At 48.2% G+C, this 27,629-nt stretch overlaps 2 protein-coding genes across 2 annotated transcripts; both read right to left on the bottom strand.

Annotated features, from left to right (window-relative positions):
• Window positions 1–2,097: 2,097 nt before the first annotated feature.
• Window positions 2,098–3,036, bottom strand: LOC308220763 (olfactory receptor 5AS1-like; the record flags this gene model as incomplete). The annotated part of the gene is made up of 1 exon (XM_080617154.1): window positions 2,098–3,036. The coding sequence occupies one exon, from the start codon at window positions 3,034–3,036 to the stop codon at window positions 2,098–2,100; it is 939 nt and encodes a 312-aa protein (XP_080473280.1).
• A 20,465-nt stretch (window positions 3,037–23,501) lies between these two features.
• LOC308221343 (olfactory receptor 4D5-like) lies at window positions 23,502–24,437 on the bottom strand (the record flags this gene model as incomplete). The annotated part of the gene is made up of 1 exon (XM_080618326.1): window positions 23,502–24,437. One exon carries the CDS (start codon window positions 24,435–24,437, stop codon window positions 23,502–23,504), a length of 936 nt encoding a protein of 311 aa, XP_080474452.1.
• Between the last annotated feature and the right edge of the window lie 3,192 nt (window positions 24,438–27,629).

The following is a 27,629-nucleotide window of genomic DNA, read 5'->3' as shown; positions in this document are numbered from 1 at the left end:
AGGTAGCTTGGCAACGGCTTGGAGCTATAACACTGAGGAAGGACACAAAGGAAAAAATCAAAACCAGAAGAATGAAGGAAACAAACCACTGAAAACAACACACAAAGGAAACGAGAAAGAGCATCTTGCATTTGTTGATCTTTCCTAAGGTTCACTGACTGTAGAGCTTCCTGCATGTAGGCTAAGAAATAACATAGCTTTGGTGAATTATCTTAGTCACTTCCTGTAGGGCCTCCGTTTTCAGCTTGTACCTCAAATATATACCACCTGAGTCAACTTTGCATGTCCCAGGCAAGTATGTATGTGCGTTTCGGGCTAAGAGTCACCAGGATATTTAAGTAACTTGCTAAGTATGTACATTATTTGTTTATACAAATTTGCTGATGACACCAAGCTGTGTGGTTCGGTTGATATGCCGGAGGGAAGGGATGCCATCCAGAGGGACCTCGACACGCTTGTGAGGTGGGCTGATGCCAACCTGATGAAGTTTAACCGTGCCAAGTGCAAGGTCCTACACCTGGGTCGGAGCAATCCCAGGCACAGCTACAGGTTGGGCAGAGAAGAGATTCAGAGCAGCCCTGCAGAGAAGGACTTGGGGGTGTTGGTCGATGAGAAAATGAACATGAGCCGGCTGCAGTGTGCGCTCGCAGCCCAGAAAGCAACCGTATCCTGGGCTGCATCAAGAGGAGCGTGACCAGCAGGTCGAAGGAGGTGATCCTGCCCCTCTGCTCTGCTCTCGTGAGACCTCACTTGGAGCATTGTGTGCAGTTCTGGTGTCCTCAACATAAAAAGGACATGGAACTGTTGGAACAAGTCCAGAGGAGGCCACGAGGATGATCAGGGGACTGGAGCACCTCCCGTATGAAGAGAGGCTGAGAAAGTTGGGGCTGTTCAGCCTGGAGAAGAGAAGGCTGCGTGGAGACCTCAGAGCAGCTTCCAGTGTCTGAAGGGGGCCTAGAAGGGTGCTGGGAAGGGACTCTTCATTAGGGACTGTAGTGATAGAACAAGGAGTAATGGGTTCAAACTGAAACAGGGGGAGTTTAGATTGGATCTAAGGAAGAAATTCTTTACTGTAAGGGTGCTGAGGCGCTGGCACAGGGTACCCAGGGAAGTTGTGAATGCTCCATCCCTGGCAGTGTTCAAGGCCAGGTTGGACAGAGCCTTGGGTGACATGGTTTAGTGTGAGGTGTTCCTGCCCATGGCAGGGAGGTTGCAACTGGATGATCTTAAGGTCTTTTCCTACCCTAACTATTCTATGATTCTATACTGCATCCAGACACCAATGTACTACAATAGTGTGTATGTGCTTTGTAACACTGTGACGCTGCTGATACCGTACCCATCAACAAGCATTTTGTAACACAATTAAGCAGGAATTACCAATTATGCTATGAGAAGGGAAATGAAGGCTTGTGGTATAAAAGCAGAAACAGATGATGGGAAAACACACACAAGTAGTAAAGTCTTTAAGGTAAAAGACAAGATGAGAAGCATGAAAGGTGTCTGATGAGAGCAGAACAAGCAGGAAGGATGCGTGGTGAAACATGAACAAGCCTGGTCCTAAAATGCAATAAATTATGAGGAGATGAGATTCCTTTCTGTATAGAGGGTATGGCAAACTGGCTGCTAAATAAGGGCAGTCTTTTCCACTGTACAAAAGGCTTTAATTTTCAAGTTTAATATGTACAATCACACCCGTATGTAGGAGTCGTCTAAATTGGACTTTTCTTTAAAGCATCTTGGTTGTTGTCTCAATAAGTGTAAGCTGAAAAAAATAGAACTTTCTTCTGCATTTGGGATAGAGCAGATGGGTTGAGAGATTTGGGGTTTTTCAGCCTGGAGAAGGGAAGGCTCTGGGGAGAACTTAGAGCAGAGGAGAAAGAGATCCTTCTGTGATGGGAGCTGTCTGACTTTGCCTTCTGTTTTGTGATACTGGGAATCACCTTGTAAGTTGACTGTTTCTTTCTCAGCAATTACCAAATGAACCTGGGAAGCTCAACCAGATGCAGATATTCCTAACAACACCTACATTTAGTCAGGCAGTTCCCATCATTTGTGTTGCATCAGAAACACACTATCTTTTCACTTCTAAGAAAATCACTGCGAAAACGCTCTTCTCCCTATTGTTCTCCTTAGAGCATCCCTCACCTCTTTGTTCCTGAAGCTATAAATGAGGGGGTTCAGCATGGGAAAAACAAGGGTATAAAATGCAGAGATCACTTTGTCTGTGTTCATCGAGTGGCTGGAGCTGGGCTGTAAGTATGTGAAGAGGAGGGAGCCATAGAATAACCCAACAGCCGTCAGATGGGAGGTGCAGGTGTAGAAGGCTTTGTGCCTGTTGTCTGCCACATGGATGCGGAGGATGGTGCTGAGGATGCAGGTGTAGGAGACAGTGATGGCCAGGAAGGTGCTGGTTTGTATAAAGCCACAGAGAATGAAGAGGAAAACCTCATTGATGTGTGTGTTGGAGCAGGAGAGTTCCAGCAGCGGGGGAATATCACAGAAGAAATGGTTGATCACGTTGGAGCCACAGAATGACAACGTGAAGGTGAAAGATGTGTGCACCAGCGAAGTCAGACCCCCACTGAGATAAACCCCAGCTACCAGGGTGGTGCAGACCCTGCGGGACATGACAACAGTGTAGAGAAGAGGGTGACATACAGCCACATAGCGGTCATAGGCCATGGCAGCCAAAATGAGGCACTCGGCATCAGCAAAGGCAGCGAAGAAAAACATCTGTGTTGCACAGCCAGTGAAAGAAATGGTCTTCTGCTGTGCTAACAGACTTGCCAGCATCTTGGGAGCAATGGCAGATGAACAGATAAGGTCTAAGAAAGATAAATTGCTTAGAAAATAGTACATAGGGGTATGAAGGGAGGCATTGAGTTGGACAAGCACAATGAGGCCAGCATTCCCCACCAAAGTGGTGATGTACATGAGTAGGAAGAGCCCGAACAAAGGTATCTCCACCTCCAGACGGTCAGTGAAACCCAAAAGAATGAACTCTGTCAGTGTGGTGCAGTTTTCATCAGGCATTTCCTGACCTTGTGTTTGGCTTTTACATGAGAGCTTTGTCAGGGGATCAGTCCTGGTGGGTAGAGCAATACACAAACACATTATATCTTTCAGAAGACAGAAATGTAGGCACCTTGCCCAGTATCAGAGGGGGAAACCAATGACTTAGATGATGCCCATTGGAAAGAAACTTTAGGAGGACATTCAAAGAGAGCTTTACACACTTTATATCATAAATTCCTTTCTGTTTATTCCTTTCATATATATATGGATAAGGTGCTGGGACATAGAATTGTGGAATGGCTTGGGTTGGAAGGGACCTTAAAACTCATCCAGTTCCAATCCTCTGCCATGGGCAGGGATACCCTCCACTAGAGCAGCTTGCTCCAAGCCCCTATGTCCAACCTGGCCTTGAACACTGCCAGGGATGGGGCAGCCACAGCTTCTCCGGGCATCCTGTGCCAGCGCCTCAGCACCCTCACAAGGAAGAGCTTCTGCCCAAGAGCTCATCGCAATCTCTCCTCTGGCAGGGTAAAGCCATTCCCCTTGGCCTGTCCCTACAGGCCCTTGTCCCAAGCCCCTCTCCAGGTTTCCTGCAGCCCCTTTAGGCACTGGAGCTGCTCTCAGGTCTCCCCTTCAGGAGCCTTCTCTTGTCCAGGCTGACCCAGCCCAGCTCTCTCAGCCTGGCTCCAGAGCAGAGCTGCTCCAGCCCTCGCAGCATCTCTGGACCCGCTCCAACAGCTCCACGTCCCTCTTGTTTTGTTGTCTCCAAAGCTGGACGCAGGACTGCAGGGAGGGTCTCATGAGAGACATGTGGTCTAGGTCATGCTTGCCTAGCGAGGTTGGACCGGATGATCCTTGAATTCCCTTCCAACCTGCTATTCTACAATTCTATGTTATAAGACCTCAGATGGGATTTTATTTAAGAGCTAGAGCATGGTGCAGGTATAGAAGAAAATTCGAATGATACATCACTTGATGAAAAACATCGAGTACAACATTTTGCCTACTATAAATTATATATTTGAGTGTAGCTGCTACACACTCACCTGTGTGACCAGGAGAGCAAGGAGTTCTGGCACAGTTAATAATGATCTTTGAGGTAGCAGTGAAATTGAACCCTGGGAAAAATGGACTGAAATGCTGGAACATAAACAGATTTCTTACCTTATTTTAGACAAAAAGATGACAATTATTTTGGAACACAAATCATTGAGTCTAAAATGAAATATTTCCTCTCATTCTGGGATTTCTTACAAGTATTTTGTGGATTCATTTTCCTGAGGCTGATTAATTCTTAAGCAATGGATGAAAAGAAAGCCATGTGTATTGTTTTTAAGCATCTAAGCACAAATACTGTTAGATTTTCCAAGCATTTTTCCCCACTCTATTTTTTGTCTGAAACCAACTGAGTTTGATTCAGTCCCCCTGCAAAATTAATTTCGGGTTTTCATTTTACCTTTCCAGAAGTGCATCATTTAACTTAACTTTGTCAAGGTTAAGACACTTCTCTGCTGCTGCCAGTATAAGTTCAAGGCAGGGCAGAACTCTCTTGCTCACCTTTATATTTCCAGGAAATACAAGAGTTGCAGAAGGACATTCAAGAACGGAACTGCTAGCAGGTCAGTTAAATAGTCCTGTAAATATCAATCCTAAGTGGATAAAAGCACAGCCAAACCAGAAATGTCTATGTTCCTGAATTATATATATATAATAATCTAAGCTGACTCATTCAGGATAGGATACTAAATGGTTACAGTAGAGCCTGGAGGTTCAGAAAGGACGGTTGCACTGATCTCACCTGTATTTGGCTTTGTACAGGTTGGTCTAAGTGCATCATCTTCAGTTCCATCTATAACCACTGCAGAGGGGTAGGTGAGATGCATCGTATCCTGGCTATGTGCGTATCTGTTAATGGGAAAGGAAGCCTGCATAGAAACATAGAATCATAGAATAGTTAGGGTTGGAAAGGACCTTAAGATCATCCAGTTCCAACCCCCCTGCCACGGGCAGGGACACCTCACACTAAACCATGTCACCCAAGGCCTCATCCAACCTGGTCTTGAACAACGCCAAGGATGGAGCATTCACAACCTCCCTGGGCATGACCAATATTGATTCACTGCCAGAAGTTTAGATGGTTAGTGAGATGAATCCCATTGTAGACAGTTTTCTTCAATCTTTTTTCAAGGTCCTTCATTCTTGATGCATCCTAAAATCTGAATCACTTTCTGGATGTGACCGTTTACTCCAGATGATGTCTGGGATGATCCAGTTACTGTGATTCCTAGACTAAGATGACAAGCTCTGCCAAAATTCAATTGTGTTTTAGTTTTAGTTGAGACCAGTTAAACAGTGACCTTGCAACATTACCACTTATTTTAACATTATCACAGGTAATTTGAGAGATTTCTAGTGAAAGTAAGAAAAAGAACCTTTCTGCCTTGAAAAATACTCCAATAGGTACGCACATGAGGCTGTTTCCTCCTATTTTCAGCTGTGGTTCATGCTCGGAAATTGAGGCAGAGAAAGCCTAGAAGCTGCTGAGTGGTCTTTGATGAGGACCTGCAAGAGGTATCAGATCAAAATCTAGGTGTAAAAATGAAAGATAAACCAAATTCCCCCCTTTTTAAACATATATTCATATTTATGGTTTTCTTTTGTTACCTCATGATGCCGCAAAGCTTTTCTGAGCCTGAAATTCCTCCAAAGCAACTGACTTAGAACAATTCCTCCACAACTCCCTGAATGGAAGGAAATTTTATTCATTAGGAGACTTACCTACTAGGGAAATATTTGGTTTATTTTCCTGGATGAAGGAAATGTTTCTTTTGGGGAATGTCACGGATTTTATATCTTCCTTTTGGACACAGGAGACCGCGATGTTCTCTAGGGAAGAGTAGAGCAAACAATTAAAGTGCTGCTGGTGTTGATCTCAGTGTGGAAATGTTCCAGTGAAATGATGTGCTGTAAAGGTGTTGTACACACTCTTGGAAATGCTTCTAGTATTTCTCTGGACTGGAATCCCACACGGAGTATTGGTTTTAAGCTTCAAAACAGTGTTGAAATGAGAATGGGCATCTTAGCAAATGGAGTCCCAGACTGTGAAGTCACAGTGACCTTCAAGCAACAGCTTTCAGGGAAAAAGACTTTCAAATGCACCTCAGAATGCTCGTGAGAATTTAGAAAATGGAATTCCAGTGGCCATTATAACTTCTGGTAGCAGGACTATGATCGTATCAAATTAAAGGTGCTCATTCACACTAGCTAAGGTCCCTATATTATACAGAAATTACACACCCAGAGGAAGATTTAGAGCAGTTTGTTACTTTACTACTTATATTAATCTTATTCATTAATATGAATTTCTTTTCCAATAAAGCTAACCTTTGTTCTTTCCTAGAAAAGCACCGATACTGACTGTGAATAAAGAATATCAAGCAGCTGATGGACAGATACCATAAAAAATGCTTTAAATTCAACCACTCCTCCCTAGCAGATGTTTAATTTCGCAAATGTGCAGCTGATGTGTTTTTCTATGAGGAAACTTGGGCAACTCAACATTTTTATACTCCAGCTAACAAGCTGTATTTGCATGGCTTGTCTTCTGCTTTCTTCTCTCTTGTACATAGGTGCAGCGGAAGCTCAGGTTGGATATCAGGAAGAAGTTCTTTACTGTGAGGATTGTGAGCCACTGGCACAGGTTGCCCAAAGAAGTTGTGAATGTTCCATACCTGGCAGCGTTCAAGGCCAGGTTGGACAGAGCCTTGGGTGCCATGGTTTAGTGTGAGGTGTCCCTGCCCATGGCAGGCAGTTGAAAAATAGCACAGCAGAACTGATCTTTAACTTTCCCATTTCAAACTGTCTTTGAAGAGATGGGAAAGCTCCACAGAGGCTTCCAGTAGCCAGTGATGGATGTGTTTAAACCTTCCAAATCTCTGGCTAGAGGCTAAGCCATGACACGTGAAGGGGATGCAGTGGATGCTCTCTGGTTTGAGGGGGAACTATGTGGGAAAGCCAGTCCAGAATAGGGCGAAATTATCATGTTTGGGTTGTTATTCATGTCTCTGCTCTATCATGTGATATTGGTAATATGGGGTTCATCAGTCAACTTAAACAATTAAAAGTTACTCCTCTAAGCTTAAACTTCTACTGCTCTAGTAATCAAAGTCGAGAAATAAAGATTCAAATTCTAGGAAGCATCCAGACTGAAAACATCTATATATAGGCTGTGGACACTGCTTATCTGAGCTTAGGAGAGGACTTTGGGTCTCTCTTCTGATCCGGTTGTGCTTTCAGGGACAAGTCATGTATTAATAAGCCATCTAGTGTTAGTCTCAAATGACAAAAGACTGTGAATCAGTAAAAATACAACTTAATGGTCCAGTAAGGAAGACTGTCAGTGATGTGAACTGCCTTTAGATTGAATAAGGAAACTGTGGACTGGAATTCAGCTTGCAAGTGTATTGTTTTATGAGGACCAGCAAAACCTGAAACAATTATCCTCCCTTTACGTCTGCTTCTTCTAGCCCTCATGTAAAGGCTGATTGTTTCACAAGGCCTGCAATCCTCGCCATGTATGGCCCCATCTTAAACTGACAGAGAGGGGAGAGGAGCTGAGGCCCAGAGTAACTCCAGCTCACCATGACCTCAACTTGCAAACACACCCTGCTAGCCAGCAGAGATAGGCCAAGGGGAATGGCTTTAACCTGCCCGAGGGGAAACTGAGATGAGCTCTTAGGCAGAAGCTCTTCCCTGGGAGGGTGCTGAGGCGCTGGCACAGGGTGCCCAGAGAAGCTGTGGCTGCCCCATCCCTGGCAGTGTTCAAGGCCAGGTTGGACACAGGGGCTTGGAGCAAGCTGCTCCAGTGGAAGGGGTCCCTGCCCGTGGCAGGGGATTAGAACTGGGTGAGCTTGAAGGTCCCATCCAACTCAAACAGTCTGGGATTCTACCAACTGATTACAGGAAATTGAACAGTAATACCCCACCACTGACAACTGCCATCCTGAGCACAACCTCCATTGTGACAGCACTACAGGCTGCCACGCACCCCTGGATGGCTATGCTATATGGTAAGGATATGGGTATTTAGGGTTCTGCTAAGAGAAGAGGACAAACTTGAGGTGTGTCAGGGGAGTCACACACGAGGAGACACTGAGCACAAGGATGGCCGTCCTCTTTGACCCATGATTCCCTTCCAGTTTCAAGACCCGTATCTGCACAAGGATATTTAGGGCTCGTGAAGCAGCAGCAGCAGGATGCCCACAGTGCTGGGGTCCTGCTCTGAGTGGCTGCACTGGTGGCCTGGTACCCACAGCGGGGCTGAGCGCTGCAATAATGCGGTCTGTGACATCACTTGGCTGTTCTCAGCAGCAGGCTCTGACTTGACAGCAACACGTGCCACTGTTCCACAGCTCCCAATGTGGTCGTCACGGGCAGTGCCCATGAGCAACGGCAGCTTTCTTCTGGGCCTCAGCATCCTGATCCTGGCTGCTGGGGCCATCCTGCTTGCCATCAGCCGTCGGCAATGGGGTCGCGTGTGGCCATGGGGCCCACTTGGTTCCAGCACTGGTGGTGGTTGTCCCCAGGCAGGTAACTGTGGCACACTGCTATGCCCTCAGGGTGATGGCCAGGGCAAGCAAGACCGGAGATGGAGGTGGCGATTTGGGACAGCAGAGCCATGTAAGTCCCCGGCAGGTTCCCGCAGAGGAGCCCAGCCCCATGTGGAGCAGGCTGGGTGTACGGTCCCAGGCTGGTTCCACCCCCGACACTCAGGAACCCCTCCCTGGCTTGCAGGTAACGCTGTGTCCCCCCTCTGCGGGCCCTGGCGCTGCAGTCCCGGCTGCACCGACTGCATCAAGGCTGCACGGGAGCTGCAGGAGCTGGTGCTGTCAGCGTGGGCTGGGAGAGGAGCTGCAGCCGCTCTGGATGCTGGCACGTGGCAGGCGCTATGGCAGGACCTGGAGGAGCTGGTGGAGCAGGACCAGCTGAGCTGCTGCGGCTGCCCCAGTTACCCCGAGAGCATCAGTCCCCCCGAGAGCCTGACAGCCACGCTGCTGACTCAGGATGGAGGAGCCCCGATGGAGGTGAGGTCTGTTTGCTCCCTCGAACACTCGTGTGCTGGCAGAGTCTCTTCAGCCCTGAAGATGCACGTGGCTGGGAAAGGCCTGGAGATACGGCTGGGGGCCCTGCCCGTGCCGGTGCAGCAGTCCCAGGAGCAAGCAGCACAGCAGCAGGGCTGCCTCCGTGTCCTGCCGAAGCTCATCCTGCCGGCACAGAGCCAGCCCTTGCTGCGGCGCGAGCTGTGCCCCTCGATGCAGGCCAAGGCGAACGCTATTGTGGACACCATCAAAGAGAAGGAAGAGCGGAGGCTATGGGGGAACCCAAACCCCACCGAGGAGTCCCTGGCGCTGCTGATGCTGTGCCCTCCACCGCTGCTTGGTCCCCTGGACGCAAAGCTGCCAAAAGAGAGCAGAGTTGGGGAGCCCAGGGCCCCAGGCAATGCCAGGGAAGTGGGACAGCACAAAGCAGGACAGCAGGAGCCACAGAGCCCACGTGGCTCTGAGGAGAAACCAGCCATCCCAGCACCAGAGGACGATACACTGAGGAAGAGCCTCCTTCACCTGGGTAGGGGTTTGTCACCATGGGATGAGGAGTGCCTGTCGCCTTTTGGTTTAGCCACGGCCCCCTCTGCCCTTCCCGGCCTGGATAATGGAGCAGCAGGACCAGAAGCAGGACCAGCTTCCATGCTCCTGAAGAAAGATGCTGCCTGTCAGACCAAGGATCCCACACAAGGCAGGGGCCATGCCCACAATGAGGACAGGAGCTGGTCCTGTGCCACAGCGCCTATCAGCAACGCAAGGCTGGAACTGAACCAGAAGGTCCACAGCAAACTCTGGACCCACACAGCCAGGAAATGCCTGGAGATAAAACTCCAACTACTCCCCATGGCAGTGCAGAGATCCATGGGCATTTTGCAATGCTCACTGCCCAGACTGAGGCAGGCTGGGGCTGGGCACCTGCGGCCACGCAAGGGCTCTGCGCTTGTGGCAAAAGCAAAGCAACTCGTGCAGACGGAATGGGTCATGCAGCAGCAGGTTCAGGCATCCCTCACCTGCACTGGGGTCCCCATGACACCGTGCTCCTGCCTGGATTGTGTCTCCTCCGACAGCCCCGTTCCAGGGGAGGAGAGCAGCCAGGCATCCTTGGAGGCCAGGACCCTGTCCAGCACATCCTGCAGCTGTGAGAATGAGATGGGCACAGACACCAAGGATGTGCCAAGGACACCCTGTGGGATGGTGAAGGACTCGGCAGGGCTAGCACCCACCCTTGTGTCCCCAAACCTTGTCCCAGCGTTCCCTGCTATGGACACCAAGCCAGAGAAGGCACAGGGAGCACGCGTGTGGTCAACCCATGAAGGCTTCGTGGCACGAGCTGCAGGAGCCCCACAGAGCCACGGTGGCTGCTGCAAGGAACAAGCTAGACCTGCTGATGGCAGCTTCCCAAGTGGGACAGCCCCTCTGGAGAGCACCACGAGCAGCAGCAGCAGCAGGGAAGGGAGCGCAGCAGCCAAGCCCCGGGGGAGTGAACCAAGCCAGGACTGGCAGAAGTGGTGGTCATGGAGGAGGCAGAGCCCTGGCAGCTCCGAGAGCTCCCTAGGCTATGGGACAAGGTCCCAGGGCACCTCCAGGAGCACAGACAAGCAAAGCAGATGGACTCCTGATGGCCTCTCACAGGGAAGCCCACCCGAGATGGCTCCAACCTCAAAGCCCTGCTGCCCAGAGGGGATCCCCAGCCAGCACAGCCCATCCTCGCAGCGGCACTGCGGTCCCCCTGTCACCAGGCACGTGTGCTCGTGCCAACCATGCCCAGCCCAGGATGCTCAGGACACTGCAGCAGCATCGACCAGCAATACCCTGCGTGCGGTGCTGGAGAAGATTCGGCAGCGGCAAAGGATGTCCTCATCCCCGGAGAGCTCTCCCTCTGAATGCAGCTGCCACGGTGCGGAGAGGCAGGGCCAGGCTTCCCAGGGCTCCTGCTCTCCGTGAGCCCTCTGTTCTTGTAAATAAACGTGTTGATGGTGAACTAAACCCTGCTGGAGGGGCAGGATGTCTTGGGGATGGGAAAGGGAAGGTGGGCTCAGTTGCACAGGGGAAGCTGTGCTGCCCCAGCAGGAGGACCTGGCCAAGAGGAGAAGCCTGGGCAAGGTGGTTGCTGCCCCTAGAGCTCCTTCTCAGCCCTGGCCTGGCCAGCCCCTTCTGCCACCCTGCAGGGCAGCTCCTTTGGCTCAACTTCACTTGCTCTCCAAGCCTTCCCTGAGAGCAGCTCCCTCCAGCCCCATGCCAGGAACCTCTGGGGACCACAGGGCTCTCTGAGTGCCTGTAGCTGCCTCTCAGCGGCAGCTCCACAGTGCTTTGCCCAGGCACAAGCTCCTTGCCCAGGCAAGTTGATGCCAGTGTCCAGGTGCAGGGCTGAGGTCCTCGATGCCTACAGCAGGTCTCTCGGGCCAGTTGCTGTAGTGACATTTCTATGCTGTGCCCTGCATCCTGAAGCTCTCCTGCTCCGACGCATACATCATGGACCACTTCACCTGTGCGGTCGTGCTCATCGCCTCAACCAAGCTCCTCATTCTCATCTCCTACATCTGCATCAGAGTTGCCATCCACAAGACCTAAGTCCAAAGGCAGGCAAAAAGCCTTCTCCACCTCTGCTTCCCACCTGACTCCTGCTGCCGTGTTTTATGGAACAGGCTTCTTCGTGTACACACACATCACAGTTCTCTATGGAGCACAAGAATCATTGCTTCACTTATGCTCTGGTGATTCCCATGCTGAATCCTATGAAGCACAGTCTGAGGGACAGGGAGGTCAAATCACCCCTTCAAGGAGCAGTAGCAAGGCTGTATTTCTCTGAGTACCACAGAGATTCAAGAGTCCAAACAGGTCTCAAAGAACATGAGAATTGTTAAATGAGAGTAATTCAATGTGCAAGAAGTTTGGCAGACCCTACCAAAGGAAAACAAGACCTTACAGAAGCCTTCCAATACCTAGAGGGGTCGACAAGAAAGCTGGAGAGGGGCTTTTGACAAGGGCCTGTAGTGACAGGTCAGGGGATTTGCTTTGAACTGACCCCTGAAGAGCAGCTACCTGACCCCAGAAATAGAAGGGTGTTCTAGCCTATGCTGGGCTTGCTGTGTACATTTTTGTCCACACTGATGCATATCTTGTGATTTGCCAGATGGCTTTGGGTTAAACGATTGGGGTTTTTTAAATGGTTTTCCACTGTCATAGTTCAAGGACCACAGGAAACCCCATGAATACATCTGGGTCTCTGCTTACAATGGAACCACAGAATGGTTTGTGTTGGAAAGGAACTTAAGATCATCCAGTTGCAGCCCTCCTGCCATGGGCAGATATACCTCATACTAGATCATGTCACCCGATTTTTAAGATGGTCTCGAACCAGATCCTCTCCTACAGTGGGCCTAGGGTCTTCATTCTCACAGTCCCTGCGTTCGCCTTCCAAGGCTTGGGTGGTGCGGTCAGAGACTTTGCCAGTGAAGACTGAGGCAAAGAAGTCATTAATAACCTCAGCCTTCTCCAAATCCTGGGTAGCCAGGTCTCCTGATAGCTTCCGAAGGGGGCCTACATTGTCCCTCGTCTGTCTTTTACTCTCTATGTACCTACAGAATCCCTTCCTGTTATCCTTAACATCCCTAGCCAAGTTTAATTCTAACTGGGTCTTAGCTTTCCTCACCTGGTCCCTAGCTTCCCGGACAGCATCCCTGTATTCTTCCCAGGCCGCCTGTCCCTGCTTCCACCTTTTATAAGCCTCTTTTTTCCTTTGAATTTTCCTGAGCAGCTCCTTATCCATCCAAGGAGGTCTCCTGGCCCTCCTGCTGCACTTCCTTCTAGTTGGGATGCAACATTCCTGAACTTGGAGCAGGTGATCCTTGAATAACAACCAACAGCCTTGGCCCCCCCTGCCCTCTAGGGCTGTATCCCATGGAACCTTACTAAGCAGGCTCCTGAAGAGGCCAAAGTCTGCTCTCTTGAAGTCCAGGGCAGTGAGCTTGCTGCACGCTCTTCTCACTGTCCCAAGGATCTCAAATTCGACCATCTCGTGGTCACTGCAACCAAGGCTGCCCTGGAGCATCACGTTTCCAACCAGCCCTTCCCTGTTGGTGAGTACAAGGTCAAGCATGGCACCTCTCCTTGTCGGCTCCTCTATTACTTGCAGAAGGAAGTTGTCTTCCACACAGTCGAGGAACCTCCTGGATTGCTTGTGCCGGGCCGTACCTTCACTCCAACAGATGTCAGGGTGGTTGAAGTCCCCCATGAGAACAAGGGCCTGTGAGCGTGAGGCTGTTCCTATCTGCCTATAGAGCACTTCATCCACACATTCCTCTTGATCAGGTGGTCTGTAACAGATCCCCACAGTGACGTCCCCCATCGCTGCTCTCCCTTTAACCCTGACCCACAAACTCTCTGTCAACTGCTCACCCATCCCCAGACAGAGTTCCATACTCTCCAGCCTATCCCTAACATAAATAGCAACTCCCCCTCCCCGCCTGCCAGTCCCCAGTAGACCTGGCTTACTAACTTGGGTCCTGTATTCCAAACACCCAAACCCCTGACTATGGCACCACCCTTTTAACCATTTATTAACCTGGCCAATCCTCCTAGCTTTTTGAAGGTCCTCCCCTGTATCCTGGAGAATTGATGAAAAGACAATCTGAGCTCCAGAGCCCCTAACCACCTCTCCCAGGGCTCTGTAGTCCTTCTTTATGTTCTCCAGCCTACTGCTATCAACATCGCTAGCACCCACATGGATCACCAGAAGTGGGTAATAGTCCATGGGTCTCACTAGAGCAGGCAGCCTCTCTGCAACATCCCTGATCCGTGCCCCAGGTAGGCAACACCTCCCTCGAGACCGGGTCAGGTCGACAGATGAGTGCCTCTGTCCCTTTCAAAGTAGAGTCCCTACCACTATGACCCGTCTCTTTTTCCTGGCAGCACCAGTAGTGATCTTCTTTACCGGTGCACCAGCCGGTTGTTTCTGGTGCAAGTGCCCTTCCTTCTTAGACCCCTGCAGGACAGCAAAGTGGTTCTGGGTGGGGACAACAGCTTTAGGAGGAAGCCCCTTGTTTTTAATTGTCCTCTTCCTCCTTTTTTTTGTTGTTTTTTGTTGTTACTATTTCCCAGCTTCCTGGGTTGACAGCCTCCTCCACTCCTCCATAAGCTTCAGGGGACGCTTGAGGCCCCTGCACAGTTTGGGCCTGGAGGAGGCAGTTCTGCTTCCTCTCAGCTTCCCTGATATCTTGCAGCCTATTCACAGCATCCCGCAGCTCAGCCCCTGCTGCAGGAGGACCCCACCAGGGAGCACCGAGTGCAGCCCTGCCCATTTGGCACCATTCCCTCAGGAGATCAGTGCAGGCACTTTACGCTCTGAGCATTGCACTGCAGCCTCCCCTCTCATCGGCTCTGTCTGGGTGCCTACGCTGGCTACCGCAGGGGCAGCCAGAGCAGAGCTCCCAGGCCGGGCCCCGGTCATACGGCGAGTACTGACCATCCCGCTCGCACCGCCGCGCAAACTGCCTCGACCCGCCCTGGTCGCCACGCTCCCAGGGGCAGGTTTTGACTAAGTCAGGGCTGGTGCCGCTGCTCACGTCCGCTGAGCTGCTGGCTCCTGGGCAAGTCCTGCTGAGGACCTGAGGCTCCCTCGGTGGCTCTGGCCGCTCTGAGTAAAGGCTCCTGGACGCTGAGCTTCCCCTGCTCCGGTCTTGAAGGCGTCCTCTCTCGAGCTACTCACCTCAGCAATTGACATGGTTTAGTGTGAGGTGTCCCTGCCCATGGCAGCGGGGTTGGAACTGGATGATCTTAAGGTCCTTTCCAGCCCTAACTATTCTATGATTTTATGATTCTATGATCTCACAAGAGTCTAGCGTTCTGATTCCTTTGAACTACAGCCTTAAAGCTACTTGGTCACAAACTGTTTTCAGACTGATATGTCTTGCTCTGGAGCCTGAAGTCTATTGCTTATACATATTGGATCACAATAAACTGGCAACAGCTCCTTTGCAAAGGCACACACCTTAGAGGAGGGCAGTGGTAACGGTGTCTTTGCAGGGTGAATGAAGAGCAGAACCTGAGTGACTGCTGTGGGGCAGTTGTGCTGGTGTTACAAGGGCAGCTAACACACCACCGTGTGCCTGTGTAAGTGCTTTCCATGTTTTTTTTATGGGCAATCTCTACTTCTTCAGGAGAGAAACCTTTTAGTTTTGTATAGCCCCTACAGAAATGACAGAAGACAAGCTACTTGTGAAGTCCATGCACTACTTGAAGCAGATACGTACCCTGGCATAAGAAGGAACATAAGTTACCAGCACTACTTTGAAGAGCTAATAAATTCTCTTCTGGTTCCAGAAAGCATTCGTGCATTAAGCATTCATTTATTTGAGCATCACTTTCCATCTGATGTACTGCTCATATCCCAGTATTACCTGCCCATAGCTCCTGCACTGTCAACATGAATGATACTGTCCGTCACTCTTAAAGCCTGTTTGTCATGTTTGCAGTGTGCATCTCTTACGAAACAGACTTCTGCATATATGTCAGAAGATAAATTGGAGTTCTCAAAGAGTTATAAAGCAGAGGCTTTTCCTGCTATGGTTGTATAGACGTGTGGCCGGATTAAATCCGTGTGGTCCGGATCTTTATGTACTGTTAGCCCTGGGACCATCAGACTTCTGAAGTTTTGGAACAAAGAATGCAGCTACTCATTCTGTAATAGACCCAGATGCAAGAGAAAAGATACAGTAAAGAGATCAATCTCATCACAGCTGGGGGAAGAGCTAGGACTGCGCCCTTCCAACTTCTGAAGCTGGTTTCATGCCGCTTCCACTGACAGTTACCCGTCTTTTCCTTGAACAGCCACAAGAGGGCAATACCTCATGCAAAATCTCTACGTGCGGCAAGGCTCCAGCGCACATCGCTGTACCGAGTCAAGAGGTGATGTACGTATACAGCCACGAAAAGGGAGCTCCTATTACTTGCTTTCAGTATTTTTAATCTGAGGCCTTATGTCTAAAGCCCAGTGTTGATAATCATAGAATGGTTTGTGTTTGAAGGGACCTCAAAGCTCATCTACTCCCAACCCCCTGCCACAGGGGACGGGATCATTCAGTCATTTAAAGAATCATTTAGGACCATAAGAATTATTTAAGACTTATGATGTGAACCTCTCCTTGACCGTGTTTGTACTGTAACATGTTACCACACGTTAGAAGTTTGCCTTTTGGTAAGACAGCTACTGCCTGTGCATCTTGCTGGTGGCCAGAAACGAGCAGTTTAGCAGAATGCCAGGCATTAGCTGGGCTAAAGCTGAATTATCCCAGCCCCAAGCACAAATGGAGGCTGGGCAGAAACTGGATTGAGGGCAGCCCTGAGGGGAAGGACTTGGGGGTGTTGGTCGATGAGAAGCTCCCCATGACCCGGCTTCAGTGTGTGCTGGGCTGCACCTCCAGAGCATGAGCAGCAGCTCAGGGAGGGGATCCTGGCCCTCTGCTGCCAGAGGGGAGACTGAGATGAGCTCTTAGGCAGAAGCTCTTCCCTGGGAGGGTGCTGAGGCGCTGGCACAGGGTGCCCAGAGAAGCTGTGGCTGCCCCATCCCTGGCAGTGTTCAAGGCCAGGTTGGACACAGGGGCTTGGAGCAAGCTGCTCCAGTGGAAGGGGTCCCTGTCCATGGCAGGGGTTGGAACTGGATGAGACTAAACGAACTCTCTGAATTCAGAGACATCACAGGAGCTGGTGCTGCCCATCCCTTCTGCCATGCCAGGACCATACACAGCACAACACAACCAAAGCCATTTGATTTTGGCCAGTTACGAGATTATTGAGCCTTGTTGAGTCTTGAGCTTTCCAGCTTGGAATGCTTATCATGAACCCAGAATGCTTATCCTGAACACAGACCAATTACAGGCTTGGCTGCTGATAAAGCTCCTTTTTCTCTAATGTGTTTCTCATTTGTGTTTCAGACATGGGGATTACTTGATGTAATTCTGGTGTCTTCATGCTTAACAAGGCAATAATCTCACACAGCAGATGGACACGTACTCACTGTCACCTTCCCTGCCAATGTCTTCTCTTCTGAAAGTGAAATTGGGGATTTTAATCAAAACTTTGTCCCCTATTTGCCCTATGGGTTCTGGCAAGAAGCAGCAGCCAGAAGAGGTCTGTAGAGCAGGAACCCTGGGACAGCTCTGGGTTAGCCTTAGCTTGATCAAGAACCATCTCCAAGTTCAGCTCTTATTGTGCTCATTGTCTGTTCAGCTCCACACAATGTGGCACCCCACAAAAGAGATACCTGAAGGATGTTCCTGCCCATGGCAGGGGGCTGGAACTAAGATGAGCTTTAAGGTCTCTTCCAACCTAAACCTATGACTCTATGATTGAAACCAGCCCAATCCAAGCAGTTTTAAAGCTGCCCTTCAACAGTCCAATGCAGATTGATCTGCTTTACCCATAGTCTTTAAATAAAATTGATTAGACCAGGATCTCTTCAGTTTTGGGGGATTTAACAAAAGCATTGCAGAGATCCAGCCACTTTTCAAAGGACTTGATTTGACCATGGCACTTTTGCTACAGTAAGAGTCTGGGATATTTCATGTTGCAGTCAAGAGTCTAAATAATATCAAGGAATGCCTTGTATCTAATGCTGCAGGAAATGGATATATTTAAGGTTCAAGGCCTTGGAACAACCTGGTCTAGTGGAAGGTGTCCCTGCCTATGGCAGGGGGTTGGAACTCGATCTTAAGGTCCTTTCCAACCCAAACCATCCTATGATTCTATGACATTTTGTCCTTTGAGGCAGTTTTTTCCACTGTCCTTTAGATTAAGGCAATAATCAGAGCTGAGCATAAACTCACAGAGCTGCTGATTTCCAGGAGGGAAAGAACCTGAGATTTTAATGATGCGCAGAGAAACCAATTTACACACTTACAAACTCACCTGCCAAGTTGCACCCTTGCAATTTGCCAGGCACTAACTTTTCAAACAGCATCTTCTGAGGCCTTATTAAAACCATCCCAAGCTGTTTCCTGGAGAGAAAAATCAATTAGGTTAAATTGCTTGTCTTGAGACACAGGTTCCCCCAAACCATACGGAACTTGAGTTTGGCTTCAAAATCAAAGTGATGATTTCAGATCAATAATTGCAATGATCTGCACTGTGTTTCCTTATAGAGCAAAGAAAATAGCTCACATAGAGCTATGAAGTTCCACGTCCTCTTTCAGAGGAAGAGGCCTTTAGAGAACATGCAGAGCTTAAAGTAGGAAATTAGAGGTTTGTGATTACAAATAAAGAAACAGATGAAATCCAGCACTGATTCTGATGGGGACTTGATCGTCAGACAAATTTAGGTATTTACTAACAGTTATCAGCCTGGTGTCCCTGTTTTGCAGTTTCCCTTCTGTCTCCCAGCACAAATGTTTCTTCTTTGGAAGTGATAAATGCTCCATCCCTGGCAGTGTTCAAGGCCAGGTTGGACAGAGCCTTGGGCGACATGGTCTAGTGTCAGGCATCCCTGCCCATAGCAGGGGTTTGGAACTGGATGATCTTAAGGTCCTTTCCAACCCAAACTCTTCTATGATTCTTAATGGGACCCAGCATAATGTTGAGAGAAAAATGGTGATTGACAAATCCTGTGTTGAGCAGAAATGTCCATCACTGACACTGTGAAATGGATCCCCTCATATGAGGAAAGCTTTCACAGTACAGTGATTGAGGTGTGACAGTGTAAGTCCCATAGGGATTCCAGGCCACCCAACTTCCACAGACAAGCAGCAAGGTCCTTTCTAGTTTTAAGATCCATGGATTTTGCTCCACAGCCTCATGCCACGGGGTGGGACAGAGACAAGACAGTCTTGAATTTCCTCAGTGGTCTCAGAGATCCAAACTAAAACAAAGACTGAAACACTGTCAAGGAGAAAAGTCACCCAACTTGGACATGAACTGCTCAAAAACCATAGGCTCACATGCTGGTTTGGGTGGGAAGGGACCTTAAAGCTCATGTCCTTAATTCACACAGAGGGATGGCTCTGCTCCTGGATTCACCACCACTGACTGCAACTCTGATTCCTCTCCAAAGCCCAACTTAGCCACTTCAGTCTCACAGCACCAACGACCTCTGCTCTTCCAGTCTGCCCTCATCCCCACACAGACAGGGATATATCTTTCCCACAAGCCATTCCTGGTAGATAACTCCATTCCCAATTACTCTCAGTTGATAAATTTTGTGACCTTACAGATGAGCTTGGCAGAGAAACACAGAATTATTTATAGATCAGCCACTTAAATGTCACCATTTCCCCCTTTTGCTTTTGCCACGGTTCTTCCTCTGTAAAAGACAACATTCCTGGATTTACTGCTTCTCCTGCAGCATCCAGTGGCAAGCTCAGCACAAAGCAATAGTAGCACTGAGAAATGATTTAGAGTGGCTATGGCAATTTCCTATGTCCTTGGGGAGGCCAGGGAGCACTCTGCAGGCCAGTTTCACCATGAGGATACAGGTAGTAGGAGCTGACACAAAAAGAAGAAGAGCTTAAAATTAATTAAACACAGCTTAAATTAATTAATTATCCCATAAATATCTAAAGCTTGGATTTGTGATTTGGTTCATGAATAGCACTAAATAACAGAAACAGCGCAGATGGCCGGTTACATCCTTTCTGGCTCCCCAAGCAGAGGGACTCTGTCTCCCATCCCTGTCTCCTCTGATCCTACTGCTCAACCTGGCAGCTTCCTTATACTTCCTACAAAAACAGGGCCAGTCAACCCAATTCAACATCTGCTGACCCTAAAGCAACAGTTTTAAGCTAACACAAGCTGCTAAAACCCCACAGACTTCCTGAGAAACTGAATGATAGGAACAATCTGACTTTTAGCTACACAGAGTCATCACAAAGGGGAAAATTGGTCCTTTAGCTGACCAAAGAGCCCCTGCCAGTTGCAGTTGCTGCATGCAAGCAGCTGCAGCAACATTTCTAGGGTACGACGGGCACTCCCCCAAGCTTTGAGATACTTGGCCAAGGGCCTGGACACTGCTCACTTACCCTCTAACCATAAATCTCTGCTAGCAGAAGCTCTGACCTTTTCCTATAGACACAGCCACCTCAAATGGGAACTTACACCAGCAGCTTCTATAAGCCCTGACCTATTGATGCCCCTGACTTATACCTGCTGAACAAAGGAAGCAAAACAAATTAACAACAGCTGAATAACCAGACATGGTGCTCTGAAGAGACTTGCATTGATTTACAACAACTGAAGGCTTTTCCACCTGCTGCCCATAACTGTGCTTACACTGGCTTGAGGATTTGGTTTACAGGCTTCAGAGTCATACACTCTTTATGGCAAAAGTTATTTCTTACCATAAATGTTTTTACCCAGCTGGCATAGTTTGACTTCAATCCATTATAGTTCATCCATTGTTATCCATTATTACAGGGAGAAGTTTCAAAATGCCAGATAAGTTTGGAGAGTTTGTATCTTACAACATTGAAGCATTCGCCTCAGTGAGATAAAACATGGTTCAGGCCTGTTTTCCTGTCTAGTTTTATCGGATTCAAAGTAGAGTGTTATTAAACATGATATGATTGTGTATGATTTCTGAAGCATACATTCTGAAATGCCTAACAAAAACTTTACTGAAATCATACAATGACAGGACGGTTTGTACTGGAAGGGGCCTTAAAGCTCATCCAGTCCCAAACCCTGCCAAGGGCAGGGACACCTTCCACTGGAGCAGCTTGCTCCAAGCCCCTGTGTCCAACCTGGCCTTGAACACTGCCAGGGATGGGGCAGCCACAGCTTCTCTGGGCACCCTGGGCCAGCGCCTCAGCACCCTCACAGGGAAGAGCTTCTGCCTAAGAGCTCATCTCAGTCTCCCCTGTTCTGGCAGGTTAAAGCCATTCCCCTTGTCCTGTCCCTACAGGCCCTTGTCCCAAGCCCCTCTCCAGGTTTCCTGCAGCCCCTTTAGGCACTGGAGCTGCTCTCAGGTCTCCCCTTCAGGAGCCTTCTCTTCTCCAGGCTGCCCCAGCCCAGCTCTCTCAGCCTGGCTCCAGAACAGAGCTGCTCCAGCCCTCGCAGCATCCCCATGGCCTCCTCTGGATTTGCTCCAACAGCTCCATGTCCCTCTTGTGCTGTTGCCCCAGAGCTGGGGTCTCATTGTTAGCTAAAAGAAGATCAGACAAGCAACACGGGTGAAGCTGGTTACTTCTGAGATCACGTACTTTAGATCTCAGAGAGCCACAGTGTAGAAAGCAAGAACTCACACCTTGCTCTTCAAATTGGGAAACATAACCCTATTACTCTCTCGCGTGTCCTGAAATGTTGTCATGCTGCCTTCTCAGGCTGAGATAAGACAGCTGTTTGACACAGAATCATAGAATCATAGAATAGTTTGGGTAGGAAAGGACCTTAAGATCATCCAGTTCCAACCCCCCTGCCATGGGCAGGGACACCTCACACTAAACCATGTCACCCAAGGCTCTGTCCAACCTGGCCTTGAACACTGACAAGGATGGAGCATTCACAACCTCCCTGGGCAACCCATTCCAGTGCCTCACCACCCTCACAGTAAAGAATTTCTTCCTTAGATCCAATCTAAACTTCTCCTGTTTCAGTTTGAACCCGTTACCCCTTGTCCTGTCACTACAGTCCCTGATGAATAGTCCAACCCCAGCATCCTTGCAGGCCCCCTTCAGATACTGGAAGGCTGCTATGAGGTCTCCAAGCAGCCTTCTCTTCTCCAGGCTGAACAGCCCCAACTTTCTCAGCCTCTCTTCATACATGGAAAGAGAAAGACCAATTCTTGCTTCTTGTGGGAGGGAATTCAGCAGTTACAGTAGTTAGTACGAAACCTGGGTTCTTCAGGTCTTAGAAATGAGTGGTGAAAGACCTGTTTCCTGTTTCCAGTTTCTCCTTTATGGCAGAAGGCCAAACCTTCTGTTGTAGGTACCCTTCAATTCTGCTAGAACAGTGGATTTCGACACAGCAGAATTGCTTGTTTCCCGAATTGAGAAACAGCCCTGGTGTGCATTTCAGCAGTTCTTGTACGGCCCAAGCAGAAGCTGCTGTGTAATGGCTTGTCAGTCTCCCTGGTAAAGACGGGGTTACTGCCCAGAGTTCCCTATAGATCTTTGATCTCCCAATGTCTATACATACACATAAAAGGTGCATTGTTAACCTAATTCAAGACTTTTTGGAGCTGCTTTTTACTTTTGCATTGCTGGGAGTTAGCAAAATAGGAATAACACTATCCTGGGATTCCTAGAGTGGAATATTCCAGTCCCAAAGTGATGCTTTGCTGAATGCAAGCCTGGTTTTAAATATAAACTGACTTTGTCTCTCTTATTGCAGATAGGTGCCAGAAAATGCCTCGAAGAAGCAGTCCAAAACCCAAGAAGCAGTCTAAAAACTAAGAGGCCTGAAGCAGAGTCTTTTCCCACACAGCTAATGGTTTCAGATCTGAAGTAAAGGAAATTCCTTTCTTTCACCAACAGTGTGGAAAAAGGAGTTACTCAGGCTCCAGAACTCCTTCCTAACCAGATCTTTGTGGTAACAACAGGTAATGTCTTCAGAAGGGATCTGAAATATGTTTGAACAGGTTGTAATCTCTTGCCATGGCAGAGATAAGGCTTTGGTGATGGGAAGAGTCCATCCATTCCTATGAGAAACAGAGGAACACCATGGAAACAAACATTGGAGAGCAAAGGGGGAAAAAAGACACTGACAAAGCCCGCAGTTGTTCAGATCTTTCTGATTTATAGTTCAGAGAAAAGAATCATCCATGCCTTAAAAATGTCTCCGTGTTTCTTACCAAACAGTAACAACAGTAGTGCAAGCTCCGTTGGGTAATGGTGGTTTACTCTTTTCAAGCCGTGCTCAGAGGCTGCTCAATGTTCCCCACTCGAGTGCATCCAGTGCTCAAATGGTTGTCATTTAGACTTTGCTGTATTCCACAGCACAAATCCTTTTCCCTTCGATTTTCATCCCAAAGCATCTGAGCTCTGCCCAGGTGAACATCAATCCACTCACTGCAATCACAAATCTCAGTGCACAACACTGTTGCTCTGTAGTCAAGAATTGGGTCCTCCTGACTTCTCTTTAAGCTTGCAGAGAAGGATGTTCTAATTGTCATCAGGAGCTGCAATTCTAATTGCAAAGCTGTGTGAATAGTAAAACCCTTTACAAGGTCTCATGTGTTCTCAACAGTGAAGAATCCATTTGTTGATGGACTAAGGGGACCTGAAGCTGACAAAAGAGGTGAGAGCATCACTGAAATCTGCTGCTTTGCAGAAACCAAGGTTGGGTATATTCCTTAGCAGGAACTAAACATGGTTTCAGATACTCCCTACACGTTGGATTCCAACCCTGTTCCCATGCCTCACTCTTCCATTAGTCTGTAGGGAAGGAACTCCAGGTTTGTCACAAACCCAGCTTGTCTCTGCAGCGGTTCCACAATTTCCACATGGATGCCTTCACCTCGTTATTCCTCAGGGTGTAGATGAGGGGATTTAACACTGGGGAGAGGACAGTGTAGATCACACAGATGTGCTTGTCAGAGGGGAAGGTAGAAAAGGGACGGAGGTAGATGAAGATGCAGGGTACAAAGAAGATGGTGACGACCATCACATGTGAGGCACAGGTGGAGAGTGCCTTCCAGTGCCCCTCAGTGAAGCGACCCCTGATGGTGGCCAGGATGAACGTGTAAGATATGACCAGCACCAGGAAGCAAACCAGGGATATTAAACTGCTGTTGGAAGCCATGAGCCACTCAATGACATAGATATCAGTGCAGGCAAGCCGAATAACAAGAGGCACATCGCAGAAGTAGTTGTCGATGGTGTTAGGGCCGCAGAAGGGGAGCTGGATTGTGAGCAGTATCTGGACAATGGAGTGGAGGAAGCCCCCTGCCCAGCAGGCAAACACCAGGAGCCAGCACACCCTCCGGTTCATGATGGTTGTGTAGTGCAGGGGCTTGCAGATGGCAGTGTAGCGGTCATAGGCCATCACAGTCAGGAGGAACATCTCTGATGCCCCTACAAAGTGCAGGAAAAAGAGCTGGGCCATGCAGTCTTCAAAGTCAATGGCCTTCCTCTGGGACAGCAGGTCCACCAGCAACCTGGGAGAGGTGACGGAGGTGCAGCAGATATCTAAGACGGACAAATTGCAGAGGAGGAAGTACATGGGTGACAACAGCTTGGGGTCAGTCGTGACGGTCACAAGGATGAGAAGGTTCCCCAGCAGAACCATGGCATAGGCCAGGAAGAAGAAAATGAAGAAGAGGACTTGCAGCTCCCTTGTATCAGAAAGGCCCAGGAGGATGAATTCAGTCACTTGAGAGAAGTTTCCCAGCACCATCACTTCAGCTCGGGCTCCCATAGCGCAGGTCTGGGGATGGACTCATGGGCTGCAAGGAAGAGAAGAGGATGTGCTATGGCTCCAAGGTTCATGGGTGATGAGATCAAGATGCGTTTACTGCTGCTCTGCCTGCTACAGAAAGCACAGTGTCGCATCGTAAGTTATGGTGAGCAGTGTTTGCAAAGAGCACCATCCATCTGCTGCCTTCCCACTCCCTTTTCAGGTTTCTGGCCCCTCCACACTGACCTTCACTCTGACCACATCTTTCTGATCACTATTTGGTGTGATAAAGTGCATGCTTCCATTCTGTCAGGGAGGAATCACATCCTACTCTCACAGGATAAGAGCCACCAATACTGGAGGAATGGCACACTGTCCTTTTACCTGCTGAGAGTGTTGTGATGGAAGCAAATATTTGTCATGGTCAAGTATTGCGTCTATGATGTACAGCTCCACCAGAAGCTGTTCCATGTTCTATTCCTAATTGCATTCCTCTAAGCTGATGAAAGGGCCCTCCAGCCCACTCTGAAGCTAGAAATACACGCACAGAAAACGGGTTTTTCATCAATTCCTCTCTATTGAACTAGCAGCCATTTAGCACCTTGAGTGATCTCTTAAGCCTGCTGTTAATAGAACATCCTTTCCTGAAGAAATTGTGTTTTCTAACAGAGCAGAAGCTGCGAAACTCTGCACAGTTTCTCTACATCTTTGTCTCTCTGAGTAATTCATATGGCTCTTAAGTGGAGAGATAGACTCACTGTCTTGTGGAGGCTGAGATGTGACCAGCATATCAATGCTCATTTTCATTTACAATCACACCAGGAAATCCTTTACCTGCTCATTTCTGCCTTAACATTTATAACTCAGCAAGCAGATTACTACTAAGAAAGCAGTGTCTGCTTGTCATATATGCCTCTTGCCTTTGCTAATACCTGAGCACTTTTCCTCAGGTCTTACTCTATTCTCTACCACTTCGTGGTAGTTCTCAACGACTGTTTTTCTTGCCCATCAAACAGGCTTGCTTCATGCAGAATTGGGAAAATACATCTGCAAATCACAAACCTGGTTCAGGAATGATCTCACTTCTTCCTCTCTGCACCCCCAAGGGCTCAGCAGTCTTCCAGAGCTGCACAGAGGGTGAGCTGTCTCTAGAGATCCCTGATGTTGTGCTAGAGACCTGCAGAACAGGCATCACCATCTGAGTGTAACAGCTCTAACTCCCTGTATAGTTAATGAAGAAGAATAAACACCTCAGAGGCTCTTGGCTTACCTTGTTTAGATCGTTCTACCACTGTGAGAAGACTTACTCCATAGAAGACAGTCCATGTGTCCTTGAGACGTCTTTGCTTGGAGAGCAGATACTTGCCCCATGCTAAATGCCTACAGTGTAATCAACATTAAATGAAGCTGCTTTGAAGGATACAAATGACCAAAACCATCATAATAGTATTTACATTTTTTATGTGTATTTTTAAATGAATTACCAAGTTTTTCCCTCTGCCTTTCACATAAACATAACCACATACATGGGCTTTAATATGCCATGACTGGTATGAAGAACATAGGCAAAGGAGAAGAAAAAATGGTTACTACTGTACCCAGTTACTAATCGCTGCTACAACATGAACTTTCAAGCCTCAACACCACAACATTTGTTGTCTGAAAACATTTTAAATCATTCCCTCCAAATCTGTTTCATGTTATCCATCCAAGAGTTCAGGGCACTGTCCCACTCTTCTTCTTCTTGCTTGTCATTGCCATATCCTTGCTTTTGTTTAAGTTTCTTTGTTTCAGAAGGTTTCCAAGCATTTTTGATTTTCCTGACAGCTTACAGGCAAATTTTACTGTGATGGTATCAATGTCCCATTTTCCATCTATCACTTAAACAGAAAGATCCAATGAGGCAACATTTCCAAGGCTTTCTGAGCTGACCTCTATGTTTCCCGCATCCTCCTTCTCCCTAAAGTCATCCCATCCCAGCACAACATATAAATACCCTTGTAACATACTAAGTAGTAAACACAGGCAAAAGATAGTGACAAGTGTGTCATTACCAAACTCCAAGCAGGTACCTGAGGGCCTTATTAAGCATTTTTTGTGGCTGGGTCCCTTGGTGTGCAGCAGCACATCAATTTGCCCAATGACCTTCTGCGTGCAGAGTCTTGAAGGTTGATAAAGGATGAAACAATATGTGCTTCTAAGCACTCAGAAGCCTTTTGTATGATAAAGACCCCAAGTGTCGAGTAAAAAAACATAAATATAGGGTCGTACTACCAATCACTGCATTGAGACAGTGTCAGACACTAGGGAATGTTGCTTGAGATCAGAGAAGCTGCAGAGCTAGGACAGGCAGCATAGGTGGGAAATGACAGTCACTTATGGATAGACTGAATCAGTGCCTCATCAGGATGAGATATAAAGATAAGCTAATATTAGTATTTCCCAAGACAAAGGAAGGTCTTGGCAGACCATAGATGTCAGTGGTGATATGCCCACAAGAGCTATGGCTCAAGTTCAGATCAGCTTGAACTGATTGTTCTGCCCATGGTGTTCATTGATAAGCAATCCCCTCGTCTTTATCTCAATCCACATGCTTTTCTTATCTCATTTTCTCCTCCTTTCCTGTTGAGGAAGATGAGTAAGAGAGTGGTTGAATGGGCGTCCAGCAGTTAGCCAGGGTAGAACAAACACTGGTATGAACTTTAAAGACTGGAAATGAGTTTCTGAAGGCATGCAATCCAATAAAAGAAGAAATGTGATTACTGAATTTTATGGCCATTTCCCCTACATGGAATCATAGAATGTTTTAGCTTGGAAGGGACCTCAAAGCTCATTCAGTTCCAATCCCCTGCCACGGACAGTGACACCTTCCACTGGAGCAGTTTGCTCAAGGCCCCATCCAGGAGGTGAAAGGAGTAGCCTCTCTTAGTGAGGAAGAACCTGGAGATCTAAAAAGGAAATCTTGGTGACTACGTGTCTGGTTTTATGTCCTAACAGCAGCGAATAAAAACCCTTCCCATTCTGTCAATCATTTCTACCTCTTTCTCTTCCTATTCTGCCTGAAAATATGGAGACATTATAAAAATTCTTAGTCCAAGTAGTGATGTTTTACTTCTAATTTTACTGCCCTCATAAAGCAACAAGGGCTTGTTGCTGTATTTCATCTCCATGCATCACCACTCACCTTGGAGC

This window comes from Psittacula echo, assembly GCF_963264785.1.
Source record: "Psittacula echo genome assembly, chromosome: 5".
Lineage (NCBI taxonomy): Eukaryota > Metazoa > Chordata > Aves > Psittaciformes > Psittacidae > Psittacula > Psittacula echo.
The sequence above is the reverse complement of the archived record's forward strand: the minus strand, read 5'-3'. Positions and strand labels throughout refer to the sequence as shown.